Below are 24,138 nucleotides of genomic sequence, written 5' to 3' on the forward strand. Positions count from 1 at the left end.
TAAAGGAATTTTCTTGTTTTCAGTCCATTTATAGCTCAAGAAGATGAAATGAGAAATAAGTTTATTTTTCAACCCAGCAAGTTCTTATTTCCTCTAAGTTCTCCCTGAGAATGAAGGTCTTTATTTTAGTTCAAGTCACTTCTCTCATACATTGCCACAGAATAACTAAAAGAAGCTAGTCAGTCAACACTTTCAATATTCATTTCCCTCTAAATCTCCTTAATTAGATCCATAATTTAATTAGGAACACTTTTGTATCTTCCACATTACCCATGCAAGAGTTTCGCTAATTTTTCTGCCAGTTCATAACTCAGGTACCTTTGTTCCAGCCTCCAGCTATAATCTCATAAATGTGTTCCCAGCCTCCATTAAGTTTCTTTGGGTTCTTCCCTGTCTTGGACTGAGGATTTGGTCACTGTGGAAAAATAATCTGGTATAAACAAAGGGTCTTATACCCACACACTTGGGATATTTACCCTGAGACATACTTTATTTGGTAACAGGCTGTATTGATGTTTGCCAAGGCCATTTCTTGCTTTGCAAGTCCCTTACCATTTGATGAGACTGGAGATAAGAAGTAGTTTTGTTTTTGAATCTAGAGTCATGGCTCTTTCAGATTCCCTCAATATTCTGCTTCAAAAATGAGTGATTCTCTCTTTGAGGTCATTTTTCCTGTATTCACACCTTATCTTATATAGCTAAAAGAAACCTGTTGGTACTTTTAATTTCCTTCCTAAAAATATCTCCTTAAGCAAATTCAGCTTGTTCACTGTGAATAATGTGTTGTTCACATTATCTCAGGTAACAATGTTGCCAGACTTTTCCAATATTGCATGAAGGGCCATCTTTTCTTCAGTTATCCATTAAGTTTCCTCACTGTTTTTCAAATCTTTAAAACTAGTCTTCAAGATCCCTCTAGCTATTATTAATGCAGTCCTTCTGGCCTTTTCAGCCTCTGAAAACATCCCCAAACCCAATACCATATGATAAGGCTTGAGTTATAGCAGCACCCACTTCTAGGCACCAAATTATTTTATGGTTATTTATTGCTGTACAATAAGGCATGCCAAAACTTAGTGTTATAAAACAACAATTATTTTACATTGCTCACAATTTTGTGGGTCAGGATATCAGGCAAATAACCTCAAGGATGTCCTGAAACCCAGGGATGACTTGAATCTGTCTCACAATGGCTGAACCGTCAGCTAGGGTAGCCAAATGACTGGAGATGGCCTGCATGGGTCAGTAAGCACCACGTGCTTTAAGCCTCCATTCTGGCTGTTGGATGGATTTCCAGTTCTTTGTCATACTTCTGCCAGGGCTAGAATGCCCAAGATGATTTTTTTTTTTTTTTTTTTTTTGCTCACAAGTCTGGTGGCTGGACTAGAATGTTAAAACTTGGAATTTCTGGACTTCTCTCTTTCTCATGAAGTATCTCCACATAAACAGCTTAGCCTTATTTTATAGAATGACAGATTTAGGAGAGTTTGACTTTCTAAATGACAATTGGCTTCCACCAGAAAAAAATGTTTCAGGGGGCCTAGGAAGAAGTTTTGAGTCTTCTTATGATGTAGGCACAGAATTTCTAAGACACCAATTCTGTCATATTCTATTAATCAAAAAGTCATTGAGACCAGTCTGGATTCAGAGACTTGGAAATTCAACTTTACCTCTCAACAGAACACCAATAAAAAAAAAAAAATTATTATTAAAAAAAAGAACAAGTAGAAAAATCTATGTGAACATCTTTAATATATCACAGCAAACAAGAGGCTAAGTCCTAAGCCTAATAAGCTCTTTGAGCAACATTATGTACAAGCAGTGTCACCATAAAGCATAGAAACCAATGTAGTATAAAATAGATTGTGGAATATTTGGCACAGTGGTATTACGATTAGCCATAATAAAATTGACTAGGTCTCACCATTGATTCGGGGCAAATTTTAAATACCTCTTAGTACAATGTCTTGCTGAAAGGGAAAAATAAGAAAGAATAAACACTAGCAGTGTAGAAGTGCAGAGAATCTCAAGATACTAAGTTTAATTCATATATGGAACATTAAACTTCATTCTAATTATTGAGATAGTCTACTGTAGAGAGAGGTTGAGGATCAAAAGGCAGGGGTAGAATCCATGCCCCAGAAGGAGCAAGAGTTAAGATCATAAACAAAACGGTGACTAACCAATGGTAGGGAAAAGAGAGAAGCAGAAGCAGTAGATTAGAGCAGATAGATCCCTTTGGTTTAGTCTTCTAGACAGCAGTCTTCTAGACTCCCTCGCCTCCCCCATCATTTCAGAGACCCAGGATGATAAATTGTATAACTGACCCAATTAAAACAAAGGTATACAAACAAAGTGGCTTCATTCTAGACTCATTCCTAAAATTCTGTGTGAAAATCAATGAAACACATAGTGGTCTACCATATTCCCAACACATTAGGACTTTATAGCAATACCAGATCAATACTAGTACTAACGGATGAGTGAGATGAGAGCTACTATATTCTGTATGCCTGGGATTTGCTGATTTTAGGGAAGACATAGAAATCCCACAGACAGCTGTTTGATCACTCTTCCCATAGCCATAATGGGACTAGACTTTCATGCAGATACTGACTATGCTTAATGTAATATCAGTAGTGCAATGAAATTCAGTTTATTCTGGAAACCTGATCATGGTGTAATGAAATAAGGTTGACCTTAAAAGATAAATTGAAAATATTGTAAGACTAGAAAAAAAGGATAATAGAAACATTGATATATCAGTACAGTATTGGTCCATCTAAATTATGCACTTAGGAAGTCAATTCTCCTTCAACTAAAGATGTGTCAACTAAAGATGTGTCAACTAAAGATGTGTCACTATAAACTGCCAATGGCTTTTTTTAAAAAAGTCATTTGTGGGTCACATATAGAAGATTCTCTTGATGCTGGATTAACAGTCGCAGAAAAGGTGAATAATGCCATGAACAAATGAGGTTAATAGGTTATGATATTTTGAGAATCACCTTTGTGATATTTCAAAAGGAGATGTAGTATTTCATGTCTAGATATGGCAGATGAAAAGCATTCATAAAAGCATGAGCTCTCAGAATAATTCTGTCGTTTACTTAGAAAACTAATTTCTAATAATTTCATGGTTATTACTACACAATGAAACCATTTTATTTTGACACACTTGCCAAATTTTGCTTTAATACCAGTGAATCAAACTATCTACAAATCTAAGCAGAATAAGGGTTAGTTTTACAGACATAATAGTAGAATAGAAAGAACTCTTGATAAGAGTCAGATGCCTTCAGTTCTTCTATCTCTGTATTTAACTTGCCCTTGAACAAGTCACCTATACCTTTTAGCCCTGTTTTCTCAACTGCTGTAGGACTTGGTTAACTGATGATTTGTTAATTGTCTTTCCATGCTAAAATTGATATTTTATGCAATGATTTTTTAAAAGATTTTATTTACTTGAGAGAGAAAGAGAGAGAGCAGGGGGAGAAGCAGACTCCATGCTGAATGTCTAGCCTGACTCAGGGTTAAATCCCATGACCCCAAGTTCATGACCTGAGCCAAAATCAAGAGTCAGACACTCATCCAACTGAGCCACCCAAAAGCCAAATGCCCTACAATGATTTTTTTATACTATTTACTACTTTAACATATCACATTGTATTATAGCTAGTTGTATACTTCTCACATTGCATTGTGACTTTACTAAAGGTATAATTTCTCTCTTATCTTGTAGCCTGTGCAGCTCAGATATGACAGATTTTACCTCTTGTACCAACTTTAATCTCTTGTACCGACTTCGAGTCAACTGAAGCTCTGTGTTGAGCCAAAAGCACAGGTTGGGTCAAAGTTCAGACATATTTACTATGAGTAAAAAGGAGAAGGCATGACTTTAAAGATGCCAAGTATTTACAATTTCTTGTTTAGACTAAATAGATACTCTAACAAATGATGAGTGAATGAATGAATAATTTCATAATGGCACTTGTGCCATGACTCTCATAAAATAAAATATGTAGCTATTATAAAGTTTTATTATTCTGGAGCTTTCCTAGTTGTCATGCCATTAATAGCTGTTTACAAAACACATACTAATGTGTAAGTGAACAAAAATTTTCCTGACCATCTGTATGTAACATCAATGAGAGGGAATTCCAGAAGCGTATGCTTAGTGAAAGATAGTTAATATTATTCCGTTATTGGGATCCCTGGGTGGCGCAGCGGTTTGGCGCCTGCCTTTGGCCCAGGGTACGATCCTGGAGACCCGGGATCGAATCCCACATCAGGCTCCCGGCGCATGAAGCCTGCGTCTCCCTCTGCCTGTGTCACTGCCTCTCTCTCTCTCTCTCTGTATGACTATCATAAATAAATAAAATTTAAAAAAATATATTATTCCGTTATTAAACAATGATGTAATCTACTCCAAAGAAAAACATTTATTCTCTATCTTGACTATTAACATCATTTTACATAACTGTATTTTTAACACAAGAATTAAGATGTAATCTCTTATATTTCTATTTTTTTAAAGATTTTACTTATTTATTCATGACAGACACAGAAAGAGAGAGGCAGAGACATGGCAGAGGGAGAAGCAGGCTCTATGAAGGGAGCCCGATGTGGGACTCGATCCCAGAACTCCAGGATCACGCCCTGAGCAGAAAGGCAGATGCTCAACCGCTGAGTCACCCATCCCATTATTTATTTATTTATTTATTTATTTATTTATTTATTTATTTATTTATTTAAGAGTGAAAGTGTGCATGAGTGAGGGAAGGATTAGTGGGGAGGGAGAAGGAGAGAGAGAATCCCAAGCAGACTCCACACTCATTATGGAACTCAATGCAGAGCTCAATCTCACGACTTTGAGATCATGACTCAAGCCAAAACCAACAGTTGGACACTCAACCAGCTGAGACACCCTGGTGCCCTAGAGTTTACTTAAAAAAGAAATATACAGACATTAAGGTAGAAAAAAATAGATATTTTACAATTTACAAAGAGATGCATGTCAATTCCTTGGTATTTATTCCAAAGAGCACCATTTCCTAGAATACACACATGTCCCAGGAGATCACAGATAATATCAAAGTGGCTTGGAGGGTTCAGCACACAGAGTCCCACACTGAGAAGTGTCCTGTGCTTGGTGTACTGCTTCACTGTACCATTTTGAAATTCTGAATAATTTTTGAACAAGGGGATCTGTATTTTTATTTTAGAATGGGACCCACAAATTATGTAATCAATCCCAGTGGTCAATTAACTCTTTCTAAAAAAAGATGACTTAAACAAGTCCTTAACATATGAAGCAGTATTTGGAGACTGAGGGACTACTTGAGGAAATGTGTAGAGAGTACATTTTCCATTATAGTGGGAGACAAGGTAGGTTGAGTCCAGCCTTAAGTACTCATTAAGAAGTTGGGCCAACTTGTAGACAGTTAAGTAAAGATAGCCGGTGAAGATCTTGCAATTGTAAATAAAAATCAGTTTTAAAGAAGGACAAATCTAGCAATGGCATGTCAGATGGAAAAGGGTGAGAGACATAGAGGATATAAGAAGCTGATTTGAAAATTACTATTAGAAATTGAAATTTAGAAGCCAATGTTCATAGAATGATTGTTACAACTATATGAAGCACACAGAAAGAGAAAATATCTTTCTTTGGATCCTGAGTATTGTGTTTATCAGATGACACACCCATTTCTCTAATTCTGTTTATTTCAAGCCTAGTTGCAGATATGAGGAAAGCTACTCCATACTCTCTTATGTTTTTTCCATATATATATATATGTATATATATATATATAGAGAGAGAGAGAGAGAGAGACCATTTATGTCACCACTAGGGAAAAGAAAGTCAATGCACATATGTTCAGATAAAAGACATTTTTTTTTTTAAGAATCTGGGAACACGTATACCACCAAAGTCTGACATCCACTAACATGTTAAATGTCACATTCTCTAATCCTACATGTCTACTTGGGAAAGGAGGAACACTATTGTGATACACAAGGCATTTTGTCATTCATTCATTATTCTTTGTATATCCAATTTTGCCATTGAGGAAATAAATATGATTTAACATTTTTATTTTTAAATTGTTATAGTAAAATTTTATTGTAACTTGTCCTGTATATTCTTGCTAGGAGCTGCTTCCTAATATCTAATCTTCATTTTAACCAAGATAGTGGACTGGTCCCATGAATTCATGACTTTGTACTTATAGTACTAAGTGATCCAGCTTGGAAAAGCTGGTTATTTTGAGTTCATCAAATAGTTATCAACTCATTCCTCTTTAATCTATGTCACCAAGGAAAGCTGCTTCTGCATTTTCCTTAGTATTTAAAAGTATATTATTAGAATATGTGTTGGAACTGAAATACCAAGGTCTTGGTAACAGTATGTGAGAGACATTTTTGCCTATTTTTAGTCTTCAGTTGGATGCACTTACTATTTCATCATTATAGACATAAATGTTTTTTGTCAAATAGTACTTTGTCTAGTATTTTTACAGTAGCAGCAATTAATGTTTCTGTTTCAGAGAATATTTCCAATTACTTAGACATGCAAGTTAATATCATCTTTATTTAAAAATATTTTAAACTTGATGGGATGATTGCTGGGTGTTACACTATATGTTGGCAAACTGAACATCAATAAAAAATTAAAAAATTAAAATATTTTAAAACCCATGTCATCATGAATGCAAATTGTATTATATAAAGGTTTAAGGGAACAAATAGTTATAAAAAGAAAAATAATGATATGTATACGATTTCCTTATTATGGTAGGATACTTTAAACAAATCATCCTATGGGAAAAATAAATACTGTACTGGGGAAATCTTTTAAGAATTCAAGAGTTTATGTCAATAACATTAATCGTATCTAATAATCCATGTCTCATAGCTGATACCCAGGGTTTTTATGTTAAAAATATTTTTAAAATCACATCTCACAGAATTTATATGCTATGTTACTTTTGCTTTGTATAGAAGAATGGTTTGTATGTGTGTCAGGACCCAGGGACACTGGAAATGCCTTATATGAGCCTCTTGAGAAAGCTGAATAAACCCTAAATGAGGGCACAGAAACTGCCATCCCCTGCAGGCTCTGACTGAGACATTCAGTATGAGTCTTATTTACAAAAATACTCAATTTATCTTATTATTTAGATGATTCATTCTCCAAACATTCTCAGAGTTCTTAGTATGTGCACAACACTCTGCTAAAACCTGATGAAAAAATTGCTTTAAGAATATTTTAGATTTTGAAGTATTTCCCACATAGTTCATGTATGTACTTTGTTTCACTTGATTTCCCTCATGAAAGAGACAATGCAGTTGTCATTATCCCAATAAAGTGAACTTCCCAGAGTTTCAGGGCTAGGAATATGCTAAAAACTAAGGCTAGAATTCAGGTCTTCTTATTCTGAGTCCAGAAGTTTCCCTATAAGAGAGGAAGATATATATATATAAGTATTTATCAGAAAACTTACTTTATCTATGGAAAACACTGATAGATATTTGTTGAAGGAGTGAATACCAATTGAAGAAAGATTTGTCTTGGCTAAGAGTGCAATTATAGTGTGCTTTAACAGATAACATTTATCAAACACTTACTATAGCCAGACATTGCTATGGGATTTACTTGTACTATCGCACTGCAACTGTGAGAGAGTTCTGCATGATAGAGGAATTTTCCCAAGTTAAAAATTTAGTAAGTGGTAGAGCTGGTATTGACACAATTCTGTCTTTCTAAAACCTGTATATACTCTAAGTACCTTTTTTCCACTGTCTTTTCTATGGTCTTTTCTTATTTCCCATCCTAACTTCTTTGAAAGAAAAAAAAAAAGGTGGTGGGGAGAAGGAGGTATGAAGGCACAGAGAAGACGGAAGAAGTCATTCATGCATTCATCAGCTCATCCAATGATCATTGACTAAGTTAGCACCTAGCTCAGCTCTGGGACTACCCCATAGTAGGCCTTGGCAGTGACTCCCAAGAATATCAGGTGCTACTTGAGAGACATGAGTAAAACACTATTGAAGCATAACTACACAGTGGCAGAAGTAATGAAGCCTCACCCAAAAGTTCCAGACAGACTTTACCAAGGAGAAGGCATTTTAGCTGTCTAAAAGAAAGGAGAAAGAGTATTTGCAACAGAACAATAGGCAGAATTAGGAGAAGTTTTCCATTGGATGGGAAATGTGAGATAAGACTGTACAAGCACAGGATTCTGTCGTAGGAGGTAGCATCTAAGTAAAGAGCCTTCTGTGCAGAAGTGAGGAGATTGGACTTTAACCTCAAGGTAATAGGAGCCAGCAGACACTTTGAAGAGCAAAATTATATGTGTTTCCATTTTTAGGAAGTCTTAACTAGAAGTCCTGTGTTGGATCAGCAGGATATTTAGTCAAAGTGAAAGCAAATAAAGACTTGGACTTGAGTGGAAGGATGATGGTTCCTGTATTATTTCAAAGCCATAAATAAAAATAGTGATAATCTGGCAACTGCTCTAGTAAGACTATGTGATCCAGAAATGTAAATGATTTAGTCATGTTGCTGCTCTCACAGAGAGTAAACATACAGTACCTTTCTTGATCCTTTTTTTAATTGAAGTGTAGCTGACAAACAATATTACATTAGATTTAGGTATACAATGTAGTCATTCTGCCAGTCTATGCTTTATGCTATGCTCACCACAAGCATAACAGCCTTTCTTAGAGAGCCTTCATATATTCAACCTCTCAACAAATATTTATTGAGCTCCTACCATGTGGCATGTGCAATGCTAGGTGCACAATGCTGGGAGCACTGGTTGTGAGGAAGTTCATGTGAAATAAAATATAACAAAATTTATTCATAAAGACAGGATATAAAGCAAGTGTCAAACAAAACAAGAAAAGAAAGAGTAACTCCTAAGAGAGAAAATGTGAATATGAGGTTTAAGCTTAAGAAAGCAAGCATCTGCCGTAAGTAATCATTTCATTAAAAGTGCACTAAATTGTGGAGGTTCTCTCTCAGGAACTGCGTGTGGACTGAGTGAGATTAAGTATAATGGGTTCTCACATGAATTCTTCTCATTACTTCTCTTAAAAGATCAGTAAATCTAAGAAAGGGTAATTTAGGTTTAGTGTTCACAATCCATTCATTTTACTTTAATCTTTCCAGTTTAGAATTGTAAAAATATAACACAGGTATAATCCAAAAAAGAAGGGATGAGCCCAAAATGAGACTATTTTAACTCCTCAGATAGTCTTGACATTGACAGAAATGCAATAGGCTATAAACTTTTGATTCCTGATAGTTGGTGATGGAGCTTCAGCCAGTTAATAAAGCATTGCACATTATTAATTGCAGGCACTGAATAAAGGACAGCACAGGAAAGATAATCTATACCTCACCCTCCTGAATCCTTTGAACCTTTATGTGATTTTCAGTGAAGCCTCATCATGATCCCATTAAGCTTTTCTTTTACTATAATTCAACAGAAAGGACAAAGGTTTGAGGACTTTTATCCAGGACAAAAAGAAATCAATAATTTGGGAAGAAAAAGTTCTGGAAGATTAGACAATCAATTATTTAACCACAAGATGTGATTTTATAAAATAATTTTTCAAAAATATGAGCCTAAAAAAGACTTCTAATCATTACTTTTTCTGCTATTAAGCTACCACCAATCAGTTTGTGATATTAAAAATAAGCAAATAAAAAAAACAACAAAACAGAAAATTCCAAGCACGGTCTTTCAGAAGCATTATTGCTGGAAATAATAAATAATTATCCTTGATTTTCTGGACTTTTCCTTAGCTTTTCCATTAGACATAGGTCTCATTCCAGGTTCATAGTGTGCATGTTGATTCCTGATTAATTTAAGTACCCTATTCAGAGAGCTTCTTTGAAATCCAAGGGGGAAAAGAAATTTTCACACCTAAGATGGACCCATACTACATAAAGTGATAAAAATATCACTTTATTTAAAGTGATACAAATATCATATTATTTATATGTATTAAATTACATTGATTTGAGAATGAACTATGCCTTATAATGTTTACAATTTGCTTTTGTTTACCCATATTAAATAAAAGAGTTTTAAAATACAAAGTTCCTTTTCAGATTTGAAAAAAGTAAAAAGTCCAGTATAGGAGAGAAAATGAAATTTAAGAGAACCAATTTATCCTAAGAAAATTAACAGCATAAGCCATTCTCTGGACAAATATCACACTCTTTGGAATAATTGTTATGACACTTTAATGCATTCTCACCATGAAGCATTTCCTTGTAAATCACTAAACCAGACTATGTCTTAACAATTATTTTGAGAGAAAACGTCAATACTCTTAGAAGTTCCTATCATAAGACTAATAAAAAGGGGGAAAAAAAACAGAAATGAAATACCAGAAAGAAATTGTTTAAAACATAGTGTACAGTTAAGCATTTAATTTAAACACATATAATATGAGAGGTAAAAACTTCCAATAACTTCACACACTTTCAATGAATGCTAAGGAAAGAGAAAAAAATCAAAGGAATTTCTAGAAATTCTTCCCACTTTTATGGTTTTTATGTAGCCCATTGGTCTGTATCAAAATAAAGGCAAGCAACTAAACTCAAATAATTATTGGGAAACTGCCCTCTAAGGACAAATACATCACTTTGTTAAGGGGACTTACCTATTCCATCAAAAAATAATCTGAAGTGCTCCTCTTTGGCTTGCCTTAGACATTCTTTCATATGCTCAACTACTGTTAAAGAGAATGTTGAGTGCTTTGAAAATGTCATTTCAAGCTATGTGCATCTACACTCATTCTAACCAAGTGTTTTTTATTGCAACATGAAAATTGAAGCAAGTATTGGAGTTTTGTCATGCTGTTATAAAAAAAATACCTTATGAGTTGTGAATTCCAGATCTTTTGAAGTTTGCAAAAAAAAGAAATCTGTCTTTCCTGCTAGAGTAAATGAAAGCCAGAATTAAGTAATGAAAAGTCTGTACCTATCACTCTAACCTGTAGGCTCATCACTAATCCCATGAACTGGCATGTCTACAAGATATTCCCCCTCATACCCCTTAACTGCAGTTCTTTGAATGTGTTCTAATCATCTCGCTCCCAACAAGAACCAAGTGTTTGGGACCTCCTTTGTGTTTCATGACTACAGTGATTAACAGAAATTCAGGCTGACCCTATTCTCTGATGGTGGTGGTTACAGAAAGAATATAACTTTGTTAAGTAAAGATACATGGCTTTGGGACCAGCAATCTTTTACCTAAGGACTCTCGTTCTGTTGCAATCATTCAATGAAATTGCACAAGATCATCTTTTGACTGCTATCTTCTCATAGTTAGTTTCCACAAGTTGCTAAACCTTTCAAAACTATCGTCTTGCCACAAAACAGGCCTGTCTCTGAATGTCAAAGCAATAATTTTGCCTCCCTGATTATTTGTCCTATACTTTTAAATATATGAAAGTTTGTGCACATTTAAATATTTCTTAAATACTGTAGCTGCTAAATCATTAAATGAAATATTAAATGTTCAAACTCTTTATTCCATAATTTCTATGTGTTCCTTAAAATAGGGCATGTTTAATTTCTGTATTGTTGTCATATAATTGTAAGGAAAAAAATGGGCCCTTTGACCTAATGTGCTAAATTCCCCTTAGAGCACCTTGAACTAGGCAGATTTGCAACATTTTAAACTGGCACTTCATCCCTCTTTCAGCAAGCATCCTCTGCAGATTTAATGATCAGGAACATCCTTCTGATGCATGCTGGGAGATATGGCTGCAGGGTACAGACCACAGCAGACAGTGTGTCAGATGAGGCAGAGCTTCTTGTTAGGGGTGAGTATGCTCACAGTGCAGTCTCAAGACATGATCACCATGGATTATCATACACAGGAATTCAAATGCATGGACTTTGAGCACATTACTGCTGTGCATTTTACTTTCAATTTTACAATATATGTCATTTTTGCTTAACCTTTTGCCTTGGAAAACTGCTTCTTAGTAACAGACAAAACCTGTAGATCCAAGTTCACGATCTAAAACACCTTTAACAGTTAAGTGGTCACTCAGTGTCTCACCAACCTGATGCCAGACAGAAACTGTAAACAGTTGAGTCACAGATACTTGGACTACAGAAATAAAATTTGTTTGTGTGCAGATGTGTTTTTGAATACAAAGCCAATGAAACCCTTAGGCATTTTTTTCCTCCACTGACTTCTAAATTCTGTTTCCCAAAATAGGAAGACTGCATGCCTAATATGGTGGCACTTACAATTGTTCAGTTACAAGGATTTTTTTAAGTCTGAAAATGTCAGTCTGTGCAGAAATGACAGTTAAGTGGTTTCTACTATGAACCAGGCTGCCAAAATCTGCAATCCCATAAAGTTACATCTAAAGTCAATGACTGCAGCACCAATTTCTTTTAGCACAGTATTCCCCAGTATGGGATATGAAGCTCCTAGCATGCATATTTTCTCTCTCTTTTCTTTTTTTCCTTCCTTCATTCCTTCCTCCCTTCCTTCCTCTCTCGCTTCCTACCTTCCTTTCTCTTTTTCCTTCTTCCTTCTTTTCTTTTCGCTTGAGATATAATATACCTACAGAAAATTCCACAAATTATTGTGTACAGGTGTATGACTCAATGAAAAACCAAATGTGAGTACACCATGAAACTAAGTTCAAAGGAAGAACTAGAACATTACCAGAATCTCACCTAGTAACTATCCTTTTTTTTATTTTAAACAATTACATTTTGAGTGATGTGAGTATTGCATGCTAAGACCCTTTGCATGATCTCTGCAAATAAAATGCACAATCCATAGCAAAAAGTTATATTTTCAATTAACTTGTCTTTTATCTACTTGGAGTGTTTTCCAATCATATTTTTTAAGAATTCATATATGATATTATATAAAAACCTTGAGTAGGAAACATAAGGCATATAGTAAGTTTCATCATCTCTTTGTGTTTTAGTTGTATGTATTATCAAAAGTTTGTTGTTTTTGGTAGTGCATCCATCATTAATTGAAGTAAAATATTATTTTGAAACAAATATGTATCTGAGTGGCATTTTTTTCATTTTTGAGTGCATATGCATTTCTGTTCAAAAGATGATTTGAACTTTTCTCCAAATTCATATCAAGAATGTGTATCTGCATTACCCTTTTATAAAACATCAATATATTAGAGTTCTCATCCTCTCATGATATTCCATTTAGCTAAACATTTTTCTTTTATGCCTTTTGAAGTTCAAGGCTCATGGAATTGCAAGCCCTATACTGCAGTCAAATTTATGGAAAATAGCTTTCTTCTCTCTCTGTGGTCTGTTTTAGATTATATGTATTTATTGTGTAGCACTTGCCTAGTTATTTAGAATGATGCTCCTAAAATTGGAGATTTCTAAATGAATAACACAATTTAGAGACTGATAACAAGAAATTAGGTATTTTTACAGGGTTGTGAGGGGCAAATTTAAATGAACAGTCTGCTCCGTAAGTAAAATTAAACTCAACAGGGTTTAAAACATAATTCAGGTTCAGCTTTTTTATGTTCTTCTCTTTTAGCCTTTGGCTTTATGCCTAGGAGAAGATAAAATGCATAAATGTTGAAATTACACTCAAAAGAAATTTCAGACCAGTTGCTATTGTCTGAATATTCATGTAACATTCAGCTCAAGCTTTCATTCAAAGTGAGTTTGATCAAGTCACCAATGTTCTATTATATATTTGCATTACTTTTCTAAAATTAGTAAAAATAGTTTTGCCTCTTCTGCCTGGTTGGTCTTAGATAGATTTAAAAACTTAACTAGGTGTTTGGGTTCTTCTTTTTTAATTTTTTATTATTTTTGTTAAATTATCAGCTCCTGGTAATTGAAGGAACCTGGATGCTTGGCTATTGCTGTTTTTCATTTTGGCTTGTGAAATAAAACTCATACCTTGCCATTATTTCTCCTATTCCCATTCATTGGTTCATAAATTTGGGGAATTCAAATAGTACAGGCCACAGGACCAAAGCTGAGCATTCTAAATGGAGTTCTTCTAATGATGGCTACAGTTCCAGCAACAGAATTCTTAAAGTGCATTTTTTTCAAGTATGTGTCACATAAAAATGGGCACAGCAAAGACAATTCCATCATACATCTTCCTATAGAATACCATCATTGGATTGTCTCAACAGTTTATTTTACTCAATGTTGAGCATGAGGAACATTCTTGGGTGGCAAGGGATAAATTTCTATAACCCTGTACTTCTATTTTATTGGGGCTAGGGAATTAAAAAAAACTATATTCCTCAAGATTGATGGAAGCTACTTTTTTTGTCATCTATTTCCCTTAAATATAGTCTATGAAATTCTTTTGTTCATCTTACCAAGTCTTGAAATTCTACTCTGGACCTCATAAGTACATTAAATTGGAGCTCAGAGTATAGCCCTAAAACTAAGACATTGTCTGCTTATAATCTGAGTTTCTGACTAGTAATACCTCCTGCTTCTCTTCTCATTCACTATTTTAAAGCTATATTTCCCCCAAATGCTTATTTCCACTGTTGCTTCATTTTTCTTGTAAATTAACCTCTTTTCCACTATTTTTATCTCCAAAAGTTGAATTTTCCCATAAATAATCATCTGAAGCATAAAATCACTTGCTCTTGCATACTTAATATTCAGTGAACTAGCCTTATTGTAGCTCCACAAATAATTTGGAGAGCCACAATAGAAGTAATGAATTTGTTAAATTATTTTTAGTAAATACAAAAGGAAGTTAAAGCCATCCTTGGACATCTGTGCACAACTTAGGTCACTTATTCAAGTGTGATATAGCAACAAAATAGAAAGTAAAGCTAGACAATGCTATGGAGAAACTCTTTACAGATAGATAGAACTGTATTATATTATCCAGGGCAAAGGAGATTGAACATTAAGAGATAATACATAAGGATACATGATTTGTAAAGAACTGGTGCTCCCAAGCAATATGAGAGATGACCAAACACAATATTAAAGACTTCAGAGAAAAGAGAGTGAATTTTTTGTTGTTTTATTTTACAAAGATGAATGTTAAAAATATGTTTCCCCAAGCCCATATAAGAGCATGAAACTGTTATGGTTTAAAGAATAAAAAAATATATTTTTAGCTGAGCTGTGGGAACTGGGAACCAGATCTTGAGTTCTGTTTATTCCACCCAGAGGCAGAAGAAAGAGTTTAAAAATTCACTTTGTGCAAATTTTATATTCACATTACTGTTTATTAATACAATTTATTATTAAGTCAAGAACTCTTGGAATAGTCAAAGAATAATTAATAATCCTTTTGCTTCTCCTGAATGCATACCCTATATGTATGTGTTCCTTTCTCAAAATTTAGACAACAATTTTCATTTCCTGGGTTACAACTTACAGGATGAATCTGATGTTCATTAAGTTGAATTAAAGAAGAAAGACTCAACCTTAGCATATAACTTGTTGAGAGATATCTCACTATTTTTAACCACTCATCTCTTATCATTCAATTTGGGGTTCAACCTGTCTTTTAGTTGTATTTGCTTTAAATTTTCCATCAATTCAATTCCATCTATTCTTTTCAAGAAAATATTTTTCCTTGAGTATTTTGTCTTTATCTCTCCCAAAACACCTAGCCAATTTTCACTGAAAATCTAAAACTATATAAAGTTTGACTGTTTTGTCAATTAAATAAGTCAACAGGTATATATTGATAATTTGGTATTCGTTTACTCACCCATTCATTCAGCACCTGCTCTGTATCAAGCGCCGAGCATGTACATGCATTGGAAGATGAAAGCACCAAAGTATCAGCCCTCTGTTTGGCTCTATGGCCACTAGTCCACTAGTATGAGAGGCATCTTTGGGAATGGCATGAGAAACACTAAAAAAGTAAAGCTCCCTGGATAACGTTCAGTCTTTTAGGGGAAATAATGAAATACTAGGAAACAACATGGTCATAGCTACAGGACGACATAATTTGTGGGAACCAGTGAAAACTAAAAACGCAGAGACCCTTGATCAAAACTTCAAAAGAATTTCAAGACAATGATAGCAGAGAATTCATCCAAGTATGGTGACCTTCTAAGGTAGGCACCCTGAGTGCACAGGTAGCACAGCCACGAAGCCAGCTTGCTGTAGCTACTAAATTATGTATTATTCTATAAGAATACAAGGACTTTAGCAAAGGATACTAAAATATCTTTTTTTTCCATTTATAACAAAGTTGTCTAAATCTGTGTTCTTGTCTATAAAATTAGCACGTTAGAACCTCTTTAGAGGTTTTACCAGTTTTTTATGCCAAATAGCTTTTAATTATTCTACTCCATTTGGGAATATTTTATTGTATTAAAATAATCATTGATTCATATTTCTATGAAATTCCCACCAAAACCTCTTATCATTATGTGGTAGCTGACATTAGCCAAACTAGGTGATTTAAATCAATCCAAATGCAGAGGCTTTACAATTTAGCTACTTGTGAAGTGCTGCGTGTTTTATTTTGTTTTGTTTTCAAATAGTGGAAAATAACCTAAAGGTATCAATTACTGTCTTATAGAAACCAGTCTGTAACTTTGAATAAATTCTGTTCAAAACATAAAATTTTCAGTGATCTTCCCAAGCAAGAGACGAAAGTTTGAGAATCCTCTGCCTTTTGCCCTTGGAAGGATGCCAGTACAATAACTTTCCCAATACAAAGGCAAATTCAAGCTAGGTGAAAACCTTGAACATATTTATATTTTGAGAATCTTATTTGAGAATTAAGCAGTATTAATGTGTTAATGTGATCTATCTTTATATCTCACATAGAACTACCTTTGTGAACCATGTAGATTCCTAACTAATATGAATGCTTACCTTAGCCCTGGCCAAGTTTAGCACTGGCCACTTCTGAAAGTTTCAAGCTTTAAAATGTACAAGTATTTAACACAAGTATCTTTTGGAAGATGGAGTTTGCCATGTACTTGGAGATTGCAAAACCCTTCATGTGATGGAGTAATTTGTTTGACTCAAAAGATTCTCTATTTAAAAAAATAAAAATAAAAAAAGAGTTCTAGTGGAAAGAAAAAGAGCCAGTAATCACAAAAGCAAAGCTGGGTTTGCCAACATTTGGGGATCACAGGACAATGATGAATGCTTTCAGGGTAATTTAAATCTTAAGTAATAGCAACAGTAAATGTTTTAGAGGAGAATGGAAGTTATGCAGTTAATATATTTGCTTTTATAACATTAAAAACTCTTTAAAATAGATATATAAAATATCTTTCTTCTTGAAGAAAATCTAATCTTATTCATGCAGTGTCTTATTGAACTACCCTACATCACTGGAAATTTTAGATCACTGTTATCACTAGTTTTGGATAAGATTATTTAAATAACTTATACTAAAGACTTATTTTCCTAGCTTAGACTTTTTATACATTAACTAGTTTGACATTAACATTTTTATTGGTTAATCATGTGTTTGGATTCTGTGCACCACATTTAGTTGGTTCATTGAAGGGACTTGATTGATGGAAATGATTGAAACAAAATGAACAAATAACTTGTTATTGTATACAGACAACTAATGAATGGAGATTAAGTTGTGTATTTTATTCACTCAACAAATACTGAGAACTGCTAGAAGCCAAGTTTTCCTGTAGGCACTGAAAATTTCAGTCAATTGACTTACAGTTTTATAGGTTTCTTGATAGGAACATTTTGCTATTTTGAAACAAGTACTCTGACTTCACTTATAGTTTGAGAAAACTCAATCAGCTGGATTTTATATCATACATATTTTTGAGTCACAAACTGTAAGGTGATAACATTCCACTATGTATTTTGTCCCACAGACTAACCTATTTTTCTTATATATCCATTTTAATATAAAAACAACATTTACTATCATCTCACAGTTATATAAACTTGTCGAGATAAGTTCTTGGTGTATGGATTATGTTTTAAGTGCTGATTTTATTCATTGTTTAGGGAGTGCCTACTAAATGCCAGGAGAGTTCTAGTATGTAAGAGGGAGACGTGGTTAGGTGGGATCGGGTATAAGTACCTTCTAGTGCCATGGGAGAGAGCTTAACATTTATGCTGAAAGTTATGAAGAACTATCAAAGGACCAAAGCAGGAAGGGGCCATGAGTAGATATACACTTGCAGAAATTCATTCTGAGAACTGCAGAGAGTATTTTAGAGGAGAATGAGACCAATGGTTGCTAACAGACCAACTAGGAAGCTGTAGCAGTAATCTTTACAAGTAATAAGAAAAATCTTTAAAAAGGCAATGACAATGGAGATTTAAAGAATGTACATATTCAAAAAATAGGAAGGAGACAGAATCTATAGAGGTAGCTCACTGTCTATGAAAAGTGTGAAAGAAAAGCCAAGAATGAATGCCAGTTGTGATGCTTCATTGAGAGGTCAATCAACGAGACCATATATTCTAGTTAGACCAAGATAGTTCCAAGTTAAACTAGGAGTGGCAGAGTAGTTATTAAAGAAACCCCTTAACTCTCAAATTATCCTGGTTTAGATAACTTATGTGGCCACCTTAATGGATGATCATGCTTTTCCTGTAGTCTGGAAGGTAAGGAGAGAAGTGGATTGATAATACAAGAACAGCATTTAAGAAAAGGCTCTCCAAAGGGAAATACTCTGTAAGCAAAAAGATTTGTGGCTGTGGAACTAGGAGAGAAACCCTGAAGTTGAGACATAGATTTGAGTACAATCAAATGGAAATGAAAGTACAGAAATAGCATGTACAGAAAGAGAAGAGAAAATCACTTGACAGAATCTAAAAAAACACTAATGTTGAAGAGGAGAGGAATCTACAGAGATTAGAAAGACACCAAGCTATTAGGAAGAAAACCAAGGAAATCAAGTCATAGGGACAAAGAGAAAAGAGTTTTCAGGGAGGACAAAGTAGGCAACAGTGACAAATTAAGTAAGCGCCAATATCTACCATTAGATTGGGCAATGTGAAAGTAGTTGATTACCTTGGCAAGGGCAAATTGGGTGGTATGATAAGTGTAATAACCAAATTATGGTAGATGAAGAGAGGCAAGCAATAATGTATAAAAGGAAAGCATGGGCTTTGAAGTCAGACAGACCATTTCACATCCCCTTAGCTCTTAGTGGTCTGTAACTTTAGGCAGGTTGCTTAACGTAAACCTTGCTCACCTTTCATTCATTCATTCAACACTGATTCATCAAATATTTAGAGAACACATAATATATACCAGTCACTATGCCCAAAACCAGCTAGCCATGAACAACTTTGTGTCCCTGACGTGGAGGAACATGTCTTTTTACAATATAATATAAAGAGTGTTGTTACAGATGTTTGAGAAACGCATTTTACTCTCTGATCCATTAATAATAAAAAGCAACTAACATTTATTACATTTTTCCTACATGCCAGGCACTGTGGTAAAGGCCCTATATGAATTATTTCACTTTACCTATTTAGCATAATATATAAAAATAATGAGAGGAATATTTTTAGTTCCAATTCTGAAATAAGTAAACTAAGGCCTAGGGAGGCTTAAGACTTGTTGAATGTCACCCTAATAAGTGGAATAGTTTAGTAGAGTCTAGGCAGACTAATTTCAAAGTGAGCATTTTAAATTACTATACTGCCTTCCATCAATTGCCAGATTGTTTTAATTTTATTCATTATTATATCCCCTGGACCTCTTTAGTTCCTGACACATTATAGTTCCTGATAAATATTTATATTTGTGGAAGGAAGGTAGAAAGAGAAGGAAAGGTCAAAACCGGGAGGTAGAAAAGAGGGGAAAAGGGAGGAAGAAAGGAATAAGGAAAGAGAGGAAAGAAAAGAGTCCTATAAGAAGGGATGGAGTGATGTGTAGAACACAGAACTCTGTGTAGGAGTCAGAGAATTTTTATACATGAACTGGATTAAAGTCGTTTGTTAAGGCAAGAAAGAGAACAGAAGACAAGCTAGATCATCTTGCAAATAAGCACTTTTTTCACTCTTACCTGCCTCTAAGGGTAGGCCTCATGCTTTAATCCTCTAAAGTTTCTAATCTTTGACCCATGACCAGGATGCTCAACATTACTGATCACCACGTTTTGTCTTATATTTTGGTCTAAATGATCACTAAGCTTGCTGAGAAGTCTGAACATCCTCTACTCTCATGTCTTGCCAATCATATAAGATATCAAATTCTAATGACTATTTTATCAGGACATCTCATGGGACTTCTTATCTAGACACTCTTGGTTTTGATTGAAAAGAATCACTTCTGGACAAAATATCACCAGGAATACTAAGCAATAATAATAATTTAAAAAAAGACTTATTTCTGCATGATTTCTTCTCATTCTCTAATTTTAAATTTTTTTTTATGATTGCCACAATTATGAGGGAAGAACTCCCAACTACTTTAAAAAGCACCTGACCTTCATTTTGATTGTTGCTGCAGGTCTTTCAAACCTTCAACTTTCATTGTTTCTTTCCTACTCATGGGTACATTTTGCCAAAAGTCATGAAAACAAAACAGCACAAAACAAAAAATGGTGTTTGGTGTTCAAAAGGTTGTCCTGAAACTCATCAATATTACTTGGGTGAAATATTGGAAGTACATTTTACTTGTGTTCATTTGTTTGAATTATTTGGAAAAATTTACTTTGTCACTTTTCAGGGTTTTTAAAGATACAGCCTAAGGCAACCAGCAATTCTAAGACGCAGCCTTTAAAATTTCCTGAATGCATTTGTCTTCTGTGACTGCTATCTAGATTGTTTTTAGCATGTCTTTCCAGTATTGGGTAGTAATTTGTTTTCACATAAAGCCAAGAACACAGTTTCACAGGGCATATAGATGTTATATGGCCCTTCATTTACAACCCATATGTGGTTACCAAGAACCCAAGTTCCAGCAAAAGATCTGTGGAATGTCAACGCAATGACTGGTCACACCTTCAAAACAATGGAAGATTGGTAAGTTTACTTTAGTCTGTATCCTAAAATCTTGTTTTATTTCAACCTATGTTCCAAAATACTCAATTCTTAATTATTCTCTTGATTTTGTCTAACATCATACAACATGTAGCCTGATCTCTGAATGATTCTTCATTGAACAACACAAAATCCATGAATATTGAACAGACAGAGGACTAGCACTGATTGAAATAAACTTCTGTGCTGACTTTTACTGAAGATTAGATTTTGTCCTCCTAAACACCTGGCAAAGGTAATGTCTCTGTTTCACTAAGTACTCCTTGATTTGGAATTACAAAGGCAATTAGTTCTCTAATGGTTTAGAGCAACCGAGGTGAAAGAGCAGGTAGGGAAGAAACTGAACAGCAAATGATGTCTGCTAATGCCAAGGAAAAAAAATGAATCAGTGAATCACTCTTAGTAAGAATCTTTCTTAAAAATGTTTCTCCTACTTTTTTTTTCATTTTTCAAAACTAGAGTGTGTCTAACTTTATTGCTTAGTATGTATGAGAAATATCTAATTTGGCACATTATATGTAAAGATTGGCAGTCATGAGCACATGGGTCTCTACTTTATGCTGACTCAGTATATCAGTAGATTTTACCTTCAGAAACTTCTGGATCATTTGCTGAGGTACCTAAAAACTGAGGGCGGGAAGGAAAAAGATAGCTCCCAGATTTATAAAAAGAGTTCATTAAAATAGAAAATAACCTCTACAAGATTTAAAGTGGGCAGGCGTTGAAAAGCTGAGATATAAAAGTGACAGCTGCAAGGTTATTTATTGCAGTGAGAACATAAAATTACACAAACTTAAGGTGTATAAAAAGTAGTAAAGAAAGGTCTGTTGTCCTTGCATTTCATTGAGAAAAGCAATATCTTTGGGCAACCTGAACACTTAGCACTAGACCTAGTTTATAGTTGATACTCAGTAAATGCTATTTGAATCTCAATAGCTTGATTTTAAAATGACTTAAGTTGTTTACAATGGCTGTGGTAGGAACCAGTTTATACAGCCAATACAGTGTAGCATTATAAAAATAACCCGGGCTTAGATTTCAATCACACTCTGACACTAGCTGAATAACCTTAGGCAAGTCATTTTACCTCTTTTGGATTTTTCATTTGTAAAATAGGCATATAATAATTAATTTGCAGATTTAATAGGAGAATGAAATGAGATTTCAAATGGTAGAATGTTTCTCAGTAAATGTAGATATTTCTGTTGATATTCTTAACTAGAGAAAAAATTTTTATTTCCCTAATATTTAAGATTAAGGAAATGAATCATTATTCTTCATGGTATATATGGGCAGGAAAATGGTATTTGATTATCCATTGACTAAAATATCCAATAATACTCTGATTATTTTGTTCATCTTGTTCACTTGCACCTGATAACACATTCTAAAGATGATTGGAAACATTTTGACTGCCTCTCCTTCCTGGGGTCAAATTGGCATGTTGATAGATTTGACGTAATTGCGTTCTCTGCTGGTTCATTGTTATTAGGATAAACTGAAATTCCATTAGGGTCATCTCAGTATATTCAGTAAACTGAAGCAATGAAGTCTTGCACCACTTTCCTGGAGCAGATTGTTTATAATAGCACATATTTACACGCATCAAAGATTCCATTGTGATGGCTTGCATCCTTCAGCAAAATGCAATAGCTATCTTAGTGTACAAAGGAATTTCCCAAATGTAGAACAAATACTGAAGAGCTTCAAATATAGTTATACAAAAGAATTTTTTAAAAAAAAAGACAGAGTTTTAAAAAATTAAATACACAAATTATATTTCATTCCAGAAAAGATGTGTAGATGAGCCCATAATAGATACTTCTAAGGTATTTTTTCTCATATCAGTAACTATCATCAATATCTGCATATCTAATAGCCGTCAATTTGATATCACACAAAATGAGCACGAAGTACATATAAAATTGATTTAGATCACAGTATGCAATATTTTTAAAACCTAAGTATTCATTCTGTGAATGTTTATACAGGACTTTGCCATACCTTCAGTTTAGATGACAATAAAGTAATGCAAAAATTAAAATAAAAGATACAAAGTTGTTATAAACCACCAAGGATACTAAAGGATTTAGAAGTACTTGTAGGGGCAGCCCGGATGGCTCAGTGGTTTAGCACAACCTTCAGCCCAGGACGTGATCCTGGAGACCGGGATCGAGTCCCATGTTGGACTCCCTGCATGGAGCATGCGTCTCCCTCTGTCTGTGTCTCTGCCTCTCTCTCTCTGTGTGTCTCTCATTAATAAGTAAATAAAATCGTAAAAGAAAAAAAAAGAACTTGTAAAATAAATACTTAAATTTAAAAAAATTGAAACCAAATAGTATGAATGATTTTTAGATTTCTCTGAAATTATGTCTTAGATTTTAAAATATTCTAGGTGAGAAGTATAAAATTTCCAGCAAAGGAAATATTTTTTAAACCACATAAGTTAATCATCTATACCAAAGCATTAGCATTCTCATTTGTTAGCATTCTGATTTGGCTAATTTAAGTATTCATTCATCACAGAAAACTATGGCATAAAACAAGTCTCTTGAAATTATATGTTTTGTTCAGGAGGTTATTAGTTCATATAATTATTTCTTCTGTGGCAACTCAAGAAGAACTGTTATTAGTAAACTTTATTTGAAATACCTAATCACTGTTTCAAAGACACTTTATCACCTAATCTATATGTATCAGTAAATCAAAGCTCATATATTTGCCTCACAACCTCAGCTCACAGAATGTTAAGCCAAGCTAATAAGCATACCCCACTGGATGAGGTAGTATGCATTTCAGACACTATCCCTATAATCCATCCATTATATGGAATATGTTACAAATTATTTCAACCTCCAGGACTGCTCTATTTAATTGTTCTGCAAGAGCTCACTATCTCCCTTTCTCTAAATGAGTTAGTGATGGCATCAAGATTATACCAAGTTCACTGTCATCATTTGACAGCAGTCATCTTTCATTCTGTGCCAAGCTCTTAATGGTACATTCCATAATGGTAGATGTCTTCTTACAGTTGTGTAGCAAAAAATTCTCAGAGTATAAAACAGCAGCCATCAAAATACGTCTAAGACAGTTCTTTCTCCACTATTTCTCAGCCATTATGAGATAAGTTAACAATTTAAGGGGTAATATTCATTCTT

General features: G+C 34.2%; 1 protein-coding gene across 1 annotated transcript in view; it reads left to right on the plus strand.

The window, feature by feature from the left end:
- CNTN5 (contactin 5) overlaps nt 1-24,138 on the plus strand; it is a 497,758-nt gene that overhangs the window by 372,431 nt on the left and 101,189 nt on the right. Inside the window, exon 14 of the mRNA XM_041729931.1 lies at nt 11,727-11,847. Within this exon, the coding sequence (XP_041585865.1) occupies nt 11,727-11,847 (121 nt within the window). The remainder of the gene's footprint in view (nt 1-11,726; nt 11,848-24,138) is intronic.

Source organism: Vulpes lagopus, chromosome 15, assembly GCF_018345385.1.
Source record: "Vulpes lagopus strain Blue_001 chromosome 15, ASM1834538v1, whole genome shotgun sequence".
NCBI lineage: Eukaryota > Metazoa > Chordata > Mammalia > Carnivora > Canidae > Vulpes > Vulpes lagopus.